Source organism: Mesoplodon mirus (assembly GCF_964341445.2).
Source record: "Mesoplodon mirus genome assembly, chromosome: 7".
Taxonomy (NCBI): Eukaryota; Metazoa; Chordata; class Mammalia; order Artiodactyla; family Ziphiidae; genus Mesoplodon; species Mesoplodon mirus.
Window position 1 is genome coordinate 10,255,372 of NC_138983.1, and position 16,419 is coordinate 10,271,790.

Consider the following 16,419-nt stretch of genomic DNA (forward strand, 5'->3'; position numbering starts at 1 on the left):
TTGCAATATGTTTATTAATTTTTAAAAAATGTCCTGTGGCTGGCCCAGTTTTACTTAATGCCTAATAAAGGGAAAAACTGTTTACATAGCACCCCTGGTCTGACACTGAGCAGCTGAAGTTAAGCAAGATCCTTCACTTTCAGAGATGACACAAGACAGCAGCCTGGGAAGAAAACATCGCCTTTAGAAGCATGCCATGCCCAGGTCGAAGTGGCAGCAGCTGAACGTTGTGTTAAATAAGACAAAGTCAGGGTTCGGAGAGCTCAAACCCCCAGGGGATAAAGCCCAAGCTGCATACTGGGCTGCTGGGATTTGTTGCGTAAGAGTCCAGGATAGATACGTAAGTCACTGCCCAACTCATGTGCACTTCTGACAGTCCAGACATCTCTCTACATAAATTCTGTTTAACGTTCTCCACACAGTACATCAAATGAGGCCCGAGAGATTGGCCAGAGTCTGTGGTGAGCTCCCAGGGCGATCGATGTCTGCTTCTGACCGCCATTTCTCACTCCCATTCCTTGTTTAGGTGACGGTGCTACAGATTTTTCCACCGAAGTCCTTGACACCAGGGTCTGTTTTCTCTCCAGTCTTTACTGGCTGGCAAGACATCCCATGGTTCCTTAACAGGTCTGGCTTTCCTACCTGCAGGACTCTGCCTTGCATGAAGCTCTGGTGACCTCGCTGACATGGCAGGCCATTTGTGTTAGGAGACAGCTCCTAAATCTCAGGCTGAGGCCATGACCTAACGCTGACACCTAATATCTACCGAGAGCTTACTGCGTGCTGGGGACCACGGAAGAGCTCCGTGTGCTGTATCTCTTCACGTCTGATCTTCACAAATAGTTAAGACAGGGAGCATCATCATCCCCATTTTATAGATGAGGAAATCGAGGCTCAAGGCAATTCAGTTATCCAGACAGTAAGCAGCAGAGTCAGGATGTGGCTTGTAACCGGTTCCTACCCTCACTTTACGAGCGCTACCATGGGTGACCAAGTGCTTACTTTGGGAAGCACCTGGCAGCTTCCTGTTCCCTGTGTCAGTGGTCCCCAACCTTTATGGCACCAGGGACCAGTTTCATGGAAGACAATTTTTCCACAGACGGGCCATGGTTCAGGCGGTAACGCAAGCGATGGGGAGCGGCAGATGAAGTTTGCTCACTTGCCCGCCGCTTACCTGCTGCTGTGCGGCCAGGTTCCTAATAGGCCGTGGACCAGTACCAGTCCATGGCCCGGGGGTTGGGGACCCCTGCCCTATGTGACTCACAGGTCATGGCTCAGAACCGTCAAGTTTCTTTACTATAACTTCTCAAAGCATAGATTTCTACACAGTTTCCACCAGTAAGGTAGCATGTTCTGGCAGAAAGTTCATGAGCTTTGGAGACAGGCTGAACTAAGCAAGATTCTGGCTTTCTGACCGAGTAGCGACTTAATCTTGGACAAATCACTCTCTCTGAGCCCACTTTCTCATCTACAAAATAGGTGTGACACCACTTGTCTGCAGGAGAGCTGTGAAGCTCTACTGAGATCATGTAAGTAAATAAAGGCTGGTTCTCTCCTCTTCTCTCCTCAGCCAGGGACACTGAGGGGCAGGCAGGATCATGAGGAAGCTCCGTGGGAACCCCGAGGCTCAATAATGCTGGAAACGTGTACCTCCTGCCTGCATGCAGCTCTTGTGCTCACGAACTGCCCGCCTAGCAATTCTGGCCTGCTTTCCTCCGATCGCACCTTTAATGGTCCTGGCCCAGTCTGGGCGATGGCCGTTCTGACTGGATTACAGCTCCTAGGGGAAAATTCCTCCAGTGAGACTACCCTCCCGGCAATGTCGAAATCTTCTAGTCCTAGAGCTAAACACTTTCAGCTAATTCATCCTAACATATTATTCTTATGCATTATTAGTTTGTCAACTAAAACGATCATGGAGACTGTAGAAATATAGAAAATATTTGCTATAGTGCTGCATGAAGATAAAACCTACGACTGTGACCTTGTAAAGCTCTATAAACGTATGCCTGTGGATTACATGAGAAGAGACAAAATTAAAATAATTGTGTGAGGGCTGGGGAGTTGTGATTTCCTTTGTAAAATACTCTTTAATATTCAATTATCGTTCAATTCACAAAGTGAGCATTTTAGAGAAAATCTGATGAGGATGCTGACTCTTAAGGAGCACGCCCACACCATTCCTGCCCGCTGCCCTCATTCTGCCTGCTGGGCCTTTGAAGGATTCCGCTCGGGGGGCTTGGATCAGCCTCCCTTGGCAGAAAGAACCATCCCAGGTTGGAAGGGGGAATTGCACTGGAACAAAGCCCTGGGTCACCCGGGGAGCTTTCCACACAGCACGAAGAGCCGGCTGCCCCTCTGCACTGAGCTCACTTCTGGCTGAAGCAACGAGCTGGCACAATCGCTTCCCCTACAGTGCCCTCCCGTGGAGCCAGAGAAAAGTCGGGCCCAAACACCGGTAACTTAGACAAACTGCTTTGAGGCTTAGAACGGAACCACAAGGTCTTAGAATGAGATACACTGAACATTTACACGTCCTCAGGAGAGAGGCGGGTCCATCACTGGAGGCAGGACCAACGGTCTGGGTGGGCTGAGCGTCTAAGGAGAAGCAGGACATCAAGGCCAATACCCATCATAAGCAGTAAGCATCTGCAGACCGAGGCCAGGCAGGCAGTGGCGCTCAGCTCAGTGTGGCTTTTCAAAGAGGTATTCGAGATCAGGGGCCCGCAGTCGCTGCTCTCTGTTTTTGTTCTTAGCAAAGTCTCTCAGTAGGGCCATGACTTCGTTTTCAAATATTTCTGGGGCTGGTTTTGCTTCTGCAAGAGAAGGATGGGCAAAAAGAATTACGTTGGTCAGTCAGTTGCCAGGTATAAGGATCTTGAAACTCGAAACACTGGCCTTGGCCAAAAACCACAGTGGATACAAAGAGCAGCTCCATTCTTCCTCTGAATATACACGGCAGCCTGTACCGCGGGTTGGCAACCTACAGCAGCCAGTATTTGTAAAGAGCTTTACTGGGACAGCTGCTCTCCCTTGTTTACATACTGTCCGTGGCTGCTTCTGTGCTACGATGGCAGAGTTGAGTAGTTGCCACAGAGACCATATGACTGCAAGACGATGACATTTACTATCTGGTCTTCCATGAGCAATCTTGCTGACCCCTGGCCTGTCCAATCTTGGCTGTACTGTTTTGCTCTGCATTTGGTACTTCAGTTGTTTTCTGAGTACTGTGTTTTCCCTTCTAGCCTATATATTTCCTGAGGCAAAAATCCTTGGATGTAAGTGACAGCGACTGATAACTAGTAAACTTAAGCATGAAAGAATTTACTGGAAAGCTAATAGAGGCCCCCCAAATTAACATGAACCTGGAGAACCAGATTTGCATGGAGAGGTAACAAACGCACCGAGAGCAGAGAGATGAGGATGCCAGCCTCAGGCCAGAGCAAGAGAGCCTGGCAGGATGCTGCTCACCTCCAATCTTTCTTTCCAACCGTGAGATGCTCACTTAAGGTTCAAATTACAAGCAAAGCCTCCCACTGGGAAACCTTAGGTAATATGCTTTGGAATTACCCTCCTAGCAAGACTAGGTACAATGCTAGGAGAGGGAATTCCCCCAAACAAAGTTTGATTTCCCCTCACTTGGCACAGAGCCTGGTATGTGGTGGGCCTGGCATCTGTTTTTCTGTGTGTGACGACCAGAATAAGATCAAGGAGGTTTAGGCTTCCCCCTAGGATGCTGAAAGTTGGAAAGAACATTATACTCAGCCCAACAAGAAAAAGTCAGATAAAAGTAGAACTATCGTAACTTTCTGAAGTCATCAGAGAGCTGAGGTCACAGGGCACCCAAGAGAATAAAATCTAAGCAAAGAGAGACCCCTCAAAGGGGAAAATGGATATGAACACATGCTCACTTGAGAGAGGGCACAGGAAGATGAGGCGCTGGGCACATACAAACAGCTAAGTAGAATTTAGCAAAAATTGTTCATCAACTGCTGAAAGCCAAGTAGGCTAGCATGAGAGGTACAAAAATCTCTGGGAGCCACAGACACAAGGAGAATTTGCCCCAATGTGCAGGTTCTTCTCAACAATCCCCCACTAAGTATGCACATGACAAAGACTGTGTCCAGAGCAGGAAGCTGGAGAAAGCCTCCCTCAGTGATACAGGCCAGGAGGAGGGGAGCAGCCAATACTGCCCGCCCACCCAAAAAAGCATAATGCCCAGCCTGGTCCTTCCTTCTCTGAAGAACAAAAGCCTCAAGGGGCTGGGAGTAGATCAGCGAATCCTGTCTCCTACAGGGCACATGTGAGGACACATTTGGGCTGGTGGAAGGGTAAAAGAAAAAAAAATCCTCTACCCTGATGGGACCAGCAGAATCACTGAGAAAGCCCACCCTCAAGACCCATGGCCACAGGGACCAATGCTGGACCAGGATAATAGAGAATACCCTCCCTTCCCCAAACCAACAAGCACCAAGTGGAAATCAATAGGTATCTACAGCTGGGAGTGGGTAAGAGCAGCATGGGGAGAGATTTCCTTTGAAGCACAGAAATAGAGGAAGATGCACATGGTAACAATAGAGGCTGGTGGTGAACTGAAGGGAACTAAAGCAATAACAAAATCCAAAGTAAGCTTAACTCCTAACTAGACTGACTCGATTCCAACAGCCCAGCAGAAGAATCATGCCCATTTCTAAGCATAAATACCATTTCCCTCAGTTTTTACTGTCTCACTCATGATGTCGACAACATTTAATCAACTGTGCCTAACACACACACAAAAGAAAAGTGAAAAACAACACACTGTGAAAGGACAAAGCAATCAACTGAAACAGACTCAGAGATGACGTGGATGTTAGAACTATTAGACAGGGGATTTAAATAAAGTAACTATGACTATTATGTTAAAGGTGCTAGTGGAAAAAGTAGGAAAAATGCATGAACTGATAAGGAGCTCCAGCAGAGGTGGAAACTGTGAAAGTCAAATGGAAATGTTAAATATAAAAATAGGAATATAGTAGCCCACAAGCAGACAGGACTCATCATAATATTTAATGGTCAAGGAAAGAATTAGTGAAGTGGAAGAAAGGTCAATAAATATTATCCAATTCAAATTACTCAAACTAATACATGAAAAGAAAAATAAGAGTAAAAGACACAAAACACAGAATCCAAAAGCTGCGGGACAATATCTGTTTAAACCAAGTGTAACTAGAATCCCAGAAGGAAAAGAGGAAGAAAATGAGGCAGAAGAAACATATGAAGAGATAATGGATGAAAAATTTCCAACAATAACATAAGGTAGGAAACACAGATCCAAATCCAGCTCAATTCCTAACCAGACTGACTCGTTCCTGCATACTAACAGCCTCACAAAAGAAGAGTGCCCGTGTAAAGTGCTGAAAAAAATAATTGTGGGGACTTCCCTGCTGGCACAGTGGTTAAGGCTCCGAGCTCCCAATGCAGGGGGCTTGGGTTCAATCCCTGGTCAGGGAACTAGATCCCACATGTGTGCCACAACTAAGAGTTCACATGCCGCAACTAAGGAGCCGGTGAGCCGCAACTAAGGAGCCCACCTGCCACAACTGAGACCCAGCGCAGCCAAGTAAGTAAGTAAATAAAATAAATAAAGAAATAATTTTTAAAAATAAAAGAAATAATTGCGAGCCTGTAATTCTATATCCACTGAAAAGATCTTTTGAAAACGACAAACAAAAGCTACCTACACTACAAGAAATATTAAAGGAAGTTCTTCAAGCAGAAGGAATATGATACCAGAGAAACATGGATCTACATAAAGAAATGAAGGTCTCCAGCGATGATTAAAATGCAGGTAAATATAATGTACCTTATACATAATATGTGTTATATGTTACATACATATTTATATATAGTGTGTTATAATTTACATATTTACAAAATACAAACTACAATGTATTCTCTCCCTTATTTTAAATTGCTCTAAAGATAACGGTCTAGAGTAAAAGAACAGAAATGTCGTGTAGACTTACGACTTAAGTAAAAGTAAAAAGTGTGACAACAAACGCACAAAGCATGGACGAGAGAAACTGCAGTGTTGCTACGGAACGTGCTCACATTATACATGAGACAGTATACTACGCTTGAAGGTAGACTACGATGAATTAAAGATGTATACTGTAAATCCCAGGGCAGTCACGAGAAACATCATAGAGAGATATGAATGATAAACCAATAATGGAGATAAAAGGAAATTGTAAACACCCCCCCACAAAAAAATCCATGGTAACGGAGGGGGAAGAGAACAAAGAACAGGTAGCAGAAACAGGAAACAAAAAAAAGATGGTAGATTTTAGTTCAACCACACTGGTAATTAATTATGTGTAAATGGCCAAAACACACCATTGAAAAGATAAAGACTGTAAGATTGGATAAAAAAGAATGATCATGGGCTTCCCTGGTGGCGCAGTGGTTGGGAGTCCGCCTGCCGATGCAGGGAACACAGGTTCGTGCCCCGGTCCGGTGCCGCGGAGCGGCTGGGCCCGTGAGCCATGGCCGCTGGGCCTGCACGTCTGGAGCCTGTGCTCCGCAGTGGAAGAGGCCACAGCAGTGAGAGGGCCGTGTACCAAAAAAAAAAAAAAAAAAAAAAAAAAGATTATATATGCTATCTATAAGAAGCTCAATTTAAAGACAAAGATAAATTAAAAGAATGGTGTGGTAAGCAGACTTCTAGGTTGGCCCTCAGTATCTCCCACTGCCCTGTGTACAAGCCCTGTGTAATCCCCAGGACTGTGAATATGATGATCTTCACACCCATGACTGGGTTATGTTATATGGCACAGTCAGGACAGGAAAATTATCCAGGTGGTTCTGACCTACTCACGTGAGATTTTTTTTTTTTTTGCGTTACGCGGGCTTCTCACTGCTGTGGCCTCTCCGCTGCGGAGCATAGGCTCCGTACGCGCAGGTCCAGCGGCCATGGCTCACGGGCCCAGCCGCTCCGTGGCACTCAGGATCCCCCCGGACCGGGGCATGAACCCGTGTCCCCTGCATCGGCAGGCGGACTCCCAACCACTGCGCCACCAGGGAAGCCCACGTGAGCTCTTTAAAAGCAGAATTTTCTCCAGCTGGTGGCAGAAGGGGACGTCAGAGAGATTTAAAGCATGAGAGGGATTCCACGTGAGGGAGGATCTCCAATGCTGAGACAGAGGGGCCATGTGGCAAGAACCCGAGAGCAGCTTCTAGAAGCTGAAAGACATTAACAGCAAGCAAGACAACCAGGATCTCAAGTCCTACACCTCAGGGAATGAATGCTCCCTGAAACCTGAATGAGCTTCCGGGCAGGAATGTAGAAGAGATGACGTTGATTTCAGGCTGTGAGATCTGGGCACAGCTTCTGACCTACAGGACTGTGCACTAACAAACGGTTGTTGCTTAAAGTCACTAAAGTTTGTGGCAACAATAGAAAACTAATATAAATGGAAAAATATATACCATGCAAACATGAATCAAAAGAAAGCTGGAGTGTCTACTATCAGACACTTTGGAACTATCAGCAATAAAGACAGACATTATATAATGATAAAGGACTCAATTCATCAAGAAAATCTAACAATCCTAAATATGTCTTCACATAATAACAGAGCTATAAAATATATGAAGCAAAAACTGTGAGAACTGAAACGAGTAATAGACAAATCCACAATTATAGTTGGGGATTTCAACACTCCTTAGTAATTGATAGAGAGTACAGACAAAATCAACCAGAATATACAAGACATGAAGAACGGTATCAGGCAACTTGACCTTGTTGACATTTACAGAAAACTTCATCAACAAGCGCAGAACAACATGTTGTGTTCAAATAAATGCACATGGAACATTTATTAAGATATACACATTTCAGGCTTCCCAGGTGGCGCAGTGGCTGAGAATCCGCCTGCCAATGCAGGGGACACAGGTTCGAGCCCTGGTCCAGGAAGATCCCACATGCTGTGGAGCAACTAAGCCCGTGTGTCACAACTACTAAGCCTGCGCTCTAGAGCCTGCGAGCCACAACTATTGGAGCCCACGTGCCACAACTACTGAAGCCCGTGCGCCTAGACCCTGTGCTCTGCAACAAGAGAAGCCACGGCGATGAGAAGCCTGCGCACCACAATGAAGAGTAGCCCCTGCTCGCCACAACTAGAGAAAGCCCATGCGTAGCAACGAAGACCCAACACAGCCAAAGATAAATGATTAAAAAAAAAAAAAAAAAGATATACACATTTCAGGCCATAAAACAAATTTCAAGAAATTTAAAAGAACTGAAATTATATAGCCTACATTCTGTGGCAACAATGGAATCAATAACAGAAAAATACCTGGAAAATCTGGAAATATTTGAAAATTAAACATACTTCTAAATAACTCACAGGTCAAAGAAGAAGTCACAAGGGAAATTCGAAACTATTTTGAATTGAATGAAAATGAAAACACAACACATCCAAATTTGTATCATAAGGCTAAAGCAGTGCTTAGAAATTTATAGCATCAAATGCTGGTAGTGAAACAGAAAACAAAAAACCCAATTAAAAAAAAAGGCAGGAGGAAAATTTAGGGACACAACACCAAAGAGGTATGAATGGCAAATGACTTGAAAAGACCCTCGGGACTTCCCTGTTGGTCCAGTGGGTAAGACTCCACGCTCCCAGTGCAGGGGGCCCAGGTTCGATCCCTGGTCAGGGAACTAGATCCCACATGCCGCAACTAAAACATTCCGCATGCCGCATCGAAGATCCTGCACGCAGCAACTAAGACCAGGTACAGCCGAATAAATAAATAAATATTAAAAGAAAAGAAAAGAGAAGACCCTCAATATCTTTAGTCATTAGGGTTGTGCCAACTAAAACTACAGCGACACATCACTACACGCCTCTTAGAATGGCTAAAAACAAAAACAAATTAAACCCTGACAATACCAAGTGTTGGTAAAGATGTGGAACATCTCCTCCTCCCCCTCACTCTGTCCTGGGCAATCACTGGTCTGTTTTCTGCTACGTAGTTTTGCCTTCTCCAGAATACGACATAAATGGAAATCATACAGTGTAGAGTCTTTGAGTCTGGCCACTTTTACTTGGCATAGGAGTTGACAAACGATGGCATACTGCCCATTTCTGTATGGCCTGTGAGCTAAGAATGATTTTTAACTGGTTGAGGGAAAAGAGTCAAAAGAATATTTCATGACACATGAAAATTATACGAAATTCAAATTTTAATGTCCATCAATAAAGTTTGCTATAATGTTAAACATACATTTACCATATGACCCAGAAACGCTTTTCCTGGGCATTTACCCAAGCAAAACTAAAACCTACATTCACAAAAACCTGTATGCAAAGATTTACAGTTTAGGCTTTATTCATAGTTGCCTAAAACTGGACATATCCTAGTGTCCTTCAACTGGTCAGCAGATAAACAAACTGTGGTACATCCACACGTTGCAATTCCACTCAATACAAAAGAATCAACTATTGGGACTTCGCTGGTGGTGCAGTGGTTAAGAATCCACCTGCCAGGCTTCCCTGGTGGCGCAGTGGTTGGGAGTCCGCCTGTCGATGCAGGGGAAGTAGGTTCATGCCCCAGTCCATGAGGATCCCACAAGAATCCACCTGCCAATGCAGGGAACACAAGTTCGATGCCTGGTCTGGGAAGATCCCACATGCCACAGAGCAACTAAGCCCGTGCGCCACAACTACTGAGCCTGCGCTCCAGAGCCTGCATGCCACAATTACTGAGCCCGCGAGCCACAACTACTAAAGCCCGCATGCCTGGAGCCCGTGCTCCACAACAGAAGAAGCCACTGCAGTGAGAAGCCCATGCACCACAACAAAGAGTAGCCCCCGCTCGCCACAACTAGAGAAACCCTGATCACAGCTACGAAGACCCAATGCAGCCCAAAAAAAAAAAAAAAAAAAGAATGAACTACTGATACAACAACATGGGTGAATGTCAAATGCACTATGCTAAGTCAGGGGCAAATATTTTCTATAAAGGGCCAGATAGTAAATATTTTACACTCTGTGGGCTTTCTAATGGTTATATAAGCCTCTAGACCCTGTATTGTCACACTTCACACTTGGAACCTATAGAATAGCTTCTATTTTAAGGTACAAATATTGAGTGGAAACACAAAAACAGGAGATGCAGAGTGACAGAAATGGATGAGATGTCTCCTAACATCTATTCTCCCATTTTTCCTTGATAATAGGATCCCCAATTTAGCTGGGCACATGGAATAGGCGACATTATTTCCTCCTTATGGCGAAGTGTAGCCATACGACTAAAGTGTGGCAGGTGGAAAATAAGCGGAATTATGGTGTATAATTTCTTGAGAAGGATCCATAAAAAATGGGGTGTACTCTCCTACTCTTTTTCCCTGGCTGAAATATGGACATGACAGATAGAGCCTCAGCTGCCATCTTGGGTCATGAGGTAGCCCTACACAGGCGGAGGGTGAAGGAAAATCAAGTCAAGAGGAATCTGGCCTTTGTGACTCTGAAACCCCTCTGTGCATTCTGGAGGATCCACCTCTAAACTTCTGTTATGAGAAAGAGAAACATAGTTCTGTCTTCTTTAAGCCATTATTTTTTTGGGTATTTTTACTCACAGCCAAAGCTAATCCTAACTATACACAATGAGAATTCATTCCTCACAAAGGTGGTGCCAGAGTGAGACTCCTGAAGACCTCGTGCTATGCAGCCTGAGTTGTCTCGTTCCGCTCCATTCCTGGCCTGGTTTTCTTCAACCTTCCCTTTGATACTTTTTGTATGGAGCTTCCCATACAATTCCACTAAATTCCCTTTTTTGCTTAAGTTAGATAGAACAGGTTTCTTTTGCTTGCAAACAAAGAACCTTACCTCATAAAACAAATTTTGCATGCTCTGGAAAAATCTGAAGAGTGTTTGGGTTGAGTGTCTACTACATGATAAAAGAAAAATAAATGCCCAGAATACCATTCCAGACTCAAATCAGCCCAAGTCTCCCTATTTTTCACCTTATGTTGCTTATCATGCCTAGTACCTGTAGCCCAGTAGTAAATATCCCAGTCATTACTGGGTTCATTAATCAGGCGATCGTAGAGGTTCAGTTGTTTCTCTGTCATGTGGTGCAGATGTGCCTTAGCAAAGAGGCTAGAAACAAGAAAGAAAAAGAAGTTAAAAAGCCTGTCTCCAGTCAAAGAGAAGTGACATCCAGACTCCTATTCCCCTACCTAAGTAGGATGCAGTTTTCCAGCATTCCCCTCTTTCTGCTCTCATAGAGCAGCCGGGCTCTTTTGGTTTCTATGGATTCATCAGTTCGCTCCCGCCATGGAGGCAAAGGGATTTCAATCATGTCCTTCTGGGAATCTGTCGGGCTGTCACCTCTGTAGCAGCGTCTGAATGATGTCACACTGAGTGAAGGAGACACTAGGTGGCGCCTTGACAGAGCAAGCATCTGAAACAAATAAGCCACAAATATCACACTTTTTTTTTTTTGGCCTCGACATGCGGGATCTTAGTTCCCCCACCAGGGATTGAACCTGCGCCCCCTGCAGTGGAAGTGCGGATTCTTAACCACCGGACCGCCAGGGAAGTCCCCACAAACATCTTTTTAACAAGGACGACCATCCTTGTCATTCACTCAACACTTACTAGGTGCAAAATGCATTTGATCTCCTTCAGTCCTTAAGAAGTTATGCTGATTTCATAATAACTATAAATGCAGTTTAATCTTTAAAAATTGTGAACTACTACATTGTACACCTGAAACTTATAAAATACTGTAAATCAACTATACCTCAATAAAAAAAAATTTAAAAAGAAGTTATGCTAATACTGTCCCCGCTTTACAGCTTAGGAAGCTGAGGCTCAGAGAGGTTAACTGACTTACCAAGATCACCCAAACAGTAACTGCTGTGAAGACTGGAACCCACCCCTGATTGCAAACATGTTCTTAACCAGTGTCTTTCCAGAACCTCTCCAGCAGAAATATTTTCTCCTTCCTTTGCATTCCCTTAAAATTCTTACAATATGGTTTGCATTCTAATCACCTGCCTGTGTTAAAATCTGAGTATACGGTGATGGTATGGCCCCTAATTCCCCAAAGTCTCCCAATCTAGAGAAGGGCAAAAAACTATCAAGATGCAATGAGGGCTTCCCTGGTGACGCAGTGGTTGAGAATCTGCCTGCCAATGTAGGGGACACGGGTTCGAGCGCTGGTCTGGGAGGATCCCACATGCCGCGAAGCAACTAGGCCCGTGAGCCACAACTACTGGGCCTGCACTTCTGGAGCCTGTGCTCCGCAACAAGAGAGGCCGCGATAGTGAGAGGCCCGCGCACCGCGATGAAGAGTGGCTCCCGCTTGCCACAACTAGAGAAAGCCCTTGCACAGAAACAAAGACCCAACACAGCCAAATAAATAAATAAAATAAAATAATAAATTTATTTAAAAAAATGTATAAAAAAAGATGCAATGAGAAGGTGGTGACGTCAGCAAGATGGTGGAACAGGAAGTCCCACAGTCTCCTTCTCCCATGGAGACACAAACTACCCAACAATATACCGACCAATTTCCTTTATGAGAAATCCAGAAACCAGCTAAGAGGCTCCTGAATCTCAGGTGAGCACAAAACCAGCTGCACTACAGCTGGAAGAAAAATTCATGGTACTCATTCAACATAGTCCCTCCCCTTGGCTTAGCCCAGTGCAACTGGAGAAAATTCTCAGCTCCTGGCTTCTCCCTGGGAGGGAAAGAAAACACTGAAACATACACCCAACATGCGGCCTTTCAGGGGGATGCCAGATTGACTAGTTTCTGTCTTGTCTGAATCTAAGTGTGACGGAAAAGGTGCCAGGTTGGGGGCTGCTGAGAAATAGGTGAGGGTTTGGACTAGCGTACACTCACTCGCCATCGTCCCTACCTGTGGCTTAGCACAAAACAAGCAGAAGAAAACCCCCAGTTCCTGACTTCTACCTGGGGAGGAAGAGGTAGAATGTGTGTCCTACGTTCCAGCTTTTCGGGGAGCTGCCTGAGAGAATGGCTTCTGTCTTGCCTGTCTCAGAGCACTGACAGGACCCAGCATACTCTAGATATTTGGGGGCCTCTGAAACCAAGGAGAACTGGGCGGCTTGCTGCTGCTTCTGAGGACCTATGGTACAGCCGACAGAAGCCAATGGAAAAAAAGGAGGAGCATGCATCCAAAACTCCTGCTTTTCAAGGAGCTGCACAAGGGACTGGTTTCCATCTTGGCCAACCTGCAGCGCTCATGGGACCTGGGATACTCTGAAGCCTGGGGGCTGCCGAGAAGGAGAGCTGGGAGGCTTGCGGCAGCTCCAGAGAACCTGTAGTACCACAAAGAGACACCAGAGGGAGCAAGAGATTATGAGCTCTTGAAAAAAGCCAGCAAATCCCTCTAGTTGGGAATCTACATGCACAAGTCTAGAGAAGACATTTCTACACAAAAGGTTTGATAGGCCCCCAGATTCTCTAGCTGGACCGATTGGCAAAGGTCTTTCCTTGTACAAAGTCAGTCCAAAAAGACTGGGAGAGGTGGTTGTTTTTTCAAATGCATGGATCTAAGCACAAAGTTGCAAGGTGCATGAAGAAATGGCAAAACAAGGCCTAATCAAAGAAATAAAACAAACTTCCAGAAACCAACCCTGGAAACAGAGGAATACGAATTACCTGACAAATAACTCAAAATAGCTGTCATCAAGATGTTCAATGAACTGAGGAAAACAATGCAAGAACAAAATGAGAATATCAATGAAGAGAAATATTTTTTAAAAAATTTTTGGAAATGAAGAATACAATGACCAAATTGAAAAATTCACTACAGGGGTTAAATAGCATACTTGATCAAGCAGAAGAATCAGTGAACTCAAAGACAGTTTATTTGAAACTACCCAATCAGAGGAAGAAAAAGAAAAAGAATGAAAAAGAGTGAAGTATGCTTAAGGGACTTATAGGACATCATCAAGCTGAACAATATAAATATGGGAACCCCAGAAGGAGAAAAAAGAGAGAAAGGGGCAGAAAGCTTATTTTAAGGAATAATGGTCAAAAACATCCCCAATTTTGGGAAAGAAATGGACATCCAAATTGAAGAAACCCAAAGGAGACAAAGGACACTGGGCAGTAACACAAAAGCATATGAAAGCATAAAGCTCACTGGTAAATGTATATATAGGACAAACACAGGATACTGTAACACTGTAATGATGGTGGGTAAATCAGGTTTAATTCTGGCTTAGAAGTTAAAAGACAAAGACAAAAAACTATAAAATATGCTAATGGATACACAACAAAAATATGTAATTCTGACATCAATAACATAAGGTGGGATGAGTAAAAGAGCAGCTTTTGTATGAGATTGAAATTGAGTTATTATCAGTTTAAAATAGATTATAAAATGTTTTATGTAACATTAACACAATAACATGTAATATGTAACACATGTAACAATAACATGTAACACAATAACATGTAATGTTATTGCCCCACAATAACCACAAAGAAAACACCTATACACAATAAAAAATGAGAAAGGAATTGAAGCATGTCTCTATAGAAGAAAATCAGTGAAACACAAGGGATGGCAGCAAAAGAGTAAAAAGGGACACAAAAGCTATAAGACAGAGAGAAAACAATGAACAAAATGGCAATAGTAAGTCCTTCCCTATCAGTAATTATTTTAAATGTAAGTGGATTAAACTCACCGATCAAAACACATACAGTGGCTGAACAGATTTTAAAAAACCCACAAGATCCAACTATATGCCTTACAAAAACTCATTTTAGATGTAAGGGAACATGTAGGGTGAAAGTGAAAGTCTGAAATATATTCCATGCAAAAGGTAACCAAAAGAGCAGAGATGGCCCTACTTATATCAGACAAAATAAACTTTAAGTCAAAACTGTCAAAAGAGATTTTAAAAGGACATAATATAATGATAAAAGGGTCAATTCACGACGAGGATACAACAATTACACATGCAACCGATATCAGAGCATCCAAATATATGAAGCAAATATTGACGGAACTGAAGGAAGAAATAGTAACACAATAATATTTGGAGATTTCAGAAGCCATTTTCAATAATAAATCGAACATCCAGACAGAAGATCAATAAGGAAGTAGAGGACATGAACAACGCTGTAAGCCAAAAGGGCCAAACATACATATACAGAACATTCCACTAAACAGCAGCAGAATACACATTCTTCTCAAGCACACTGAGGACATTCTCCAGGATAGACAGCATGTTAGGTTTCGAAACAAGTCTTAACAAAAAAGATTGAAATCATACAAAGCATCTTTTCTGACCACAACAGAATGAAACTAGAAATCAACAGCAGAAGGAAAACTGGAAAATTCACAAATAAGTGAAAATTAAACAACACACTCTCACTCTTGAACCACCACTGGGTAAAAAGAGAAATCAAAAGGGAATTAGAAAATATCTGGAGACAAAAACACATCACAAAACTATGAGACTGAGCAAAAGCAGTTCTAAGAGAGAAGTTTACAGTGTTAACAGTCTATATTCAAAAAGAAAAACGATCTTATGAAACTATGTGAAACCATGACAGATACTAAAGTCTTAAAAAGAACAGAGAGGGCTTCCCTGGTGGCGCAGTGGTTGGGGGTCCGCCTGCCAATGCAGGGGACACGGGTTCAAGCCCTGGTCCGGGAAGATCCCACATGCCGTGGACCAACTAAGCCCGTGCGCCACAGCTACTGAGCCTGCGCTCTAGAGCCCTCGAGCCACAACTACTGAAGCCCGTGCGCCTACAGCCCGTGCTCTCCAACAGGAGAAGCCACCGCAATGAGAGGCCTGTGCGCCACAACTAAGAGTCACTCGACGCAACTAGAGAAAGCCCGCGGGCAGCAACAAAGACCTAACACAGCCAAAATAAATAAAATAAAATAAATTAAAAAAAAAAAAAAAAAAAAAAAAAAAAAAAAAAGAACAGAGAGACTTAAAAAAAGAGAAGGGGCGCCCAGAGGCTGTCGGGCCAGCTCCACCTGGGAAATAGGTGAAATCTGAATTGGGTCTCCCACGAAGACTGACGGTTCAACGATATTACGAGACAGACACACAGTGGGCTCAGGCAAGGGTGGATGTAACCTGAATCTCCCTACGTTGCAAGATCGACCTCTCCTTGGGTCTGCCCTTGCCCTGGGCTATCAGGCAGCTGGACGCTTCCCTCGGCCTCCACTTCAGAGGAAGACGAGATACAGTTCTCACTGCGGCCTGCCTAGTACCCTAGAACCCCCACTCTCCTCACCCGCGCAAGGACCGGGAACACAGCGGCCACCGCCATTTTACCCGACACGCATCAGAAGCCTGAGGCCCGGCCACTTCCGGGAACTTCCGGGCACCAGTTCCGCAGACAGCGGCTCTGAGGACCTGAGCCGGA

The 16,419-nt window shown here is 44.2% G+C and overlaps 1 protein-coding gene across 2 annotated transcripts; it reads right to left on the reverse strand.

Annotated features, from left to right (window-relative positions):
* Positions 1 to 1,278: 1,278 nt before the first annotated feature.
* On the reverse strand, positions 1,279 to 16,412 carry SDHAF2 (succinate dehydrogenase complex assembly factor 2). 2 transcript variants are annotated; one of them, XM_082629079.1, is made up of 4 exons: positions 16,288 to 16,412; positions 11,228 to 11,451; positions 11,038 to 11,147; positions 1,279 to 2,816 (listed from the first exon to the last, which is right to left on the reverse strand). In XM_082629079.1, exons 1-4 carry the CDS (start codon positions 16,321 to 16,323, stop codon positions 2,686 to 2,688), a joined length of 501 nt encoding a protein of 166 aa, XP_082485205.1. In that variant the 5' UTR covers positions 16,324 to 16,412; the 3' UTR covers positions 1,279 to 2,685. The 2 variants fall into 2 exon arrangements, with proteins under 2 accessions (XP_082485205.1, XP_082485206.1); XM_082629080.1 differs by lacking the exon at positions 16,288 to 16,412 and adding an exon at positions 16,142 to 16,270.
* Positions 16,413 to 16,419: the final 7 nt, after the last annotated feature.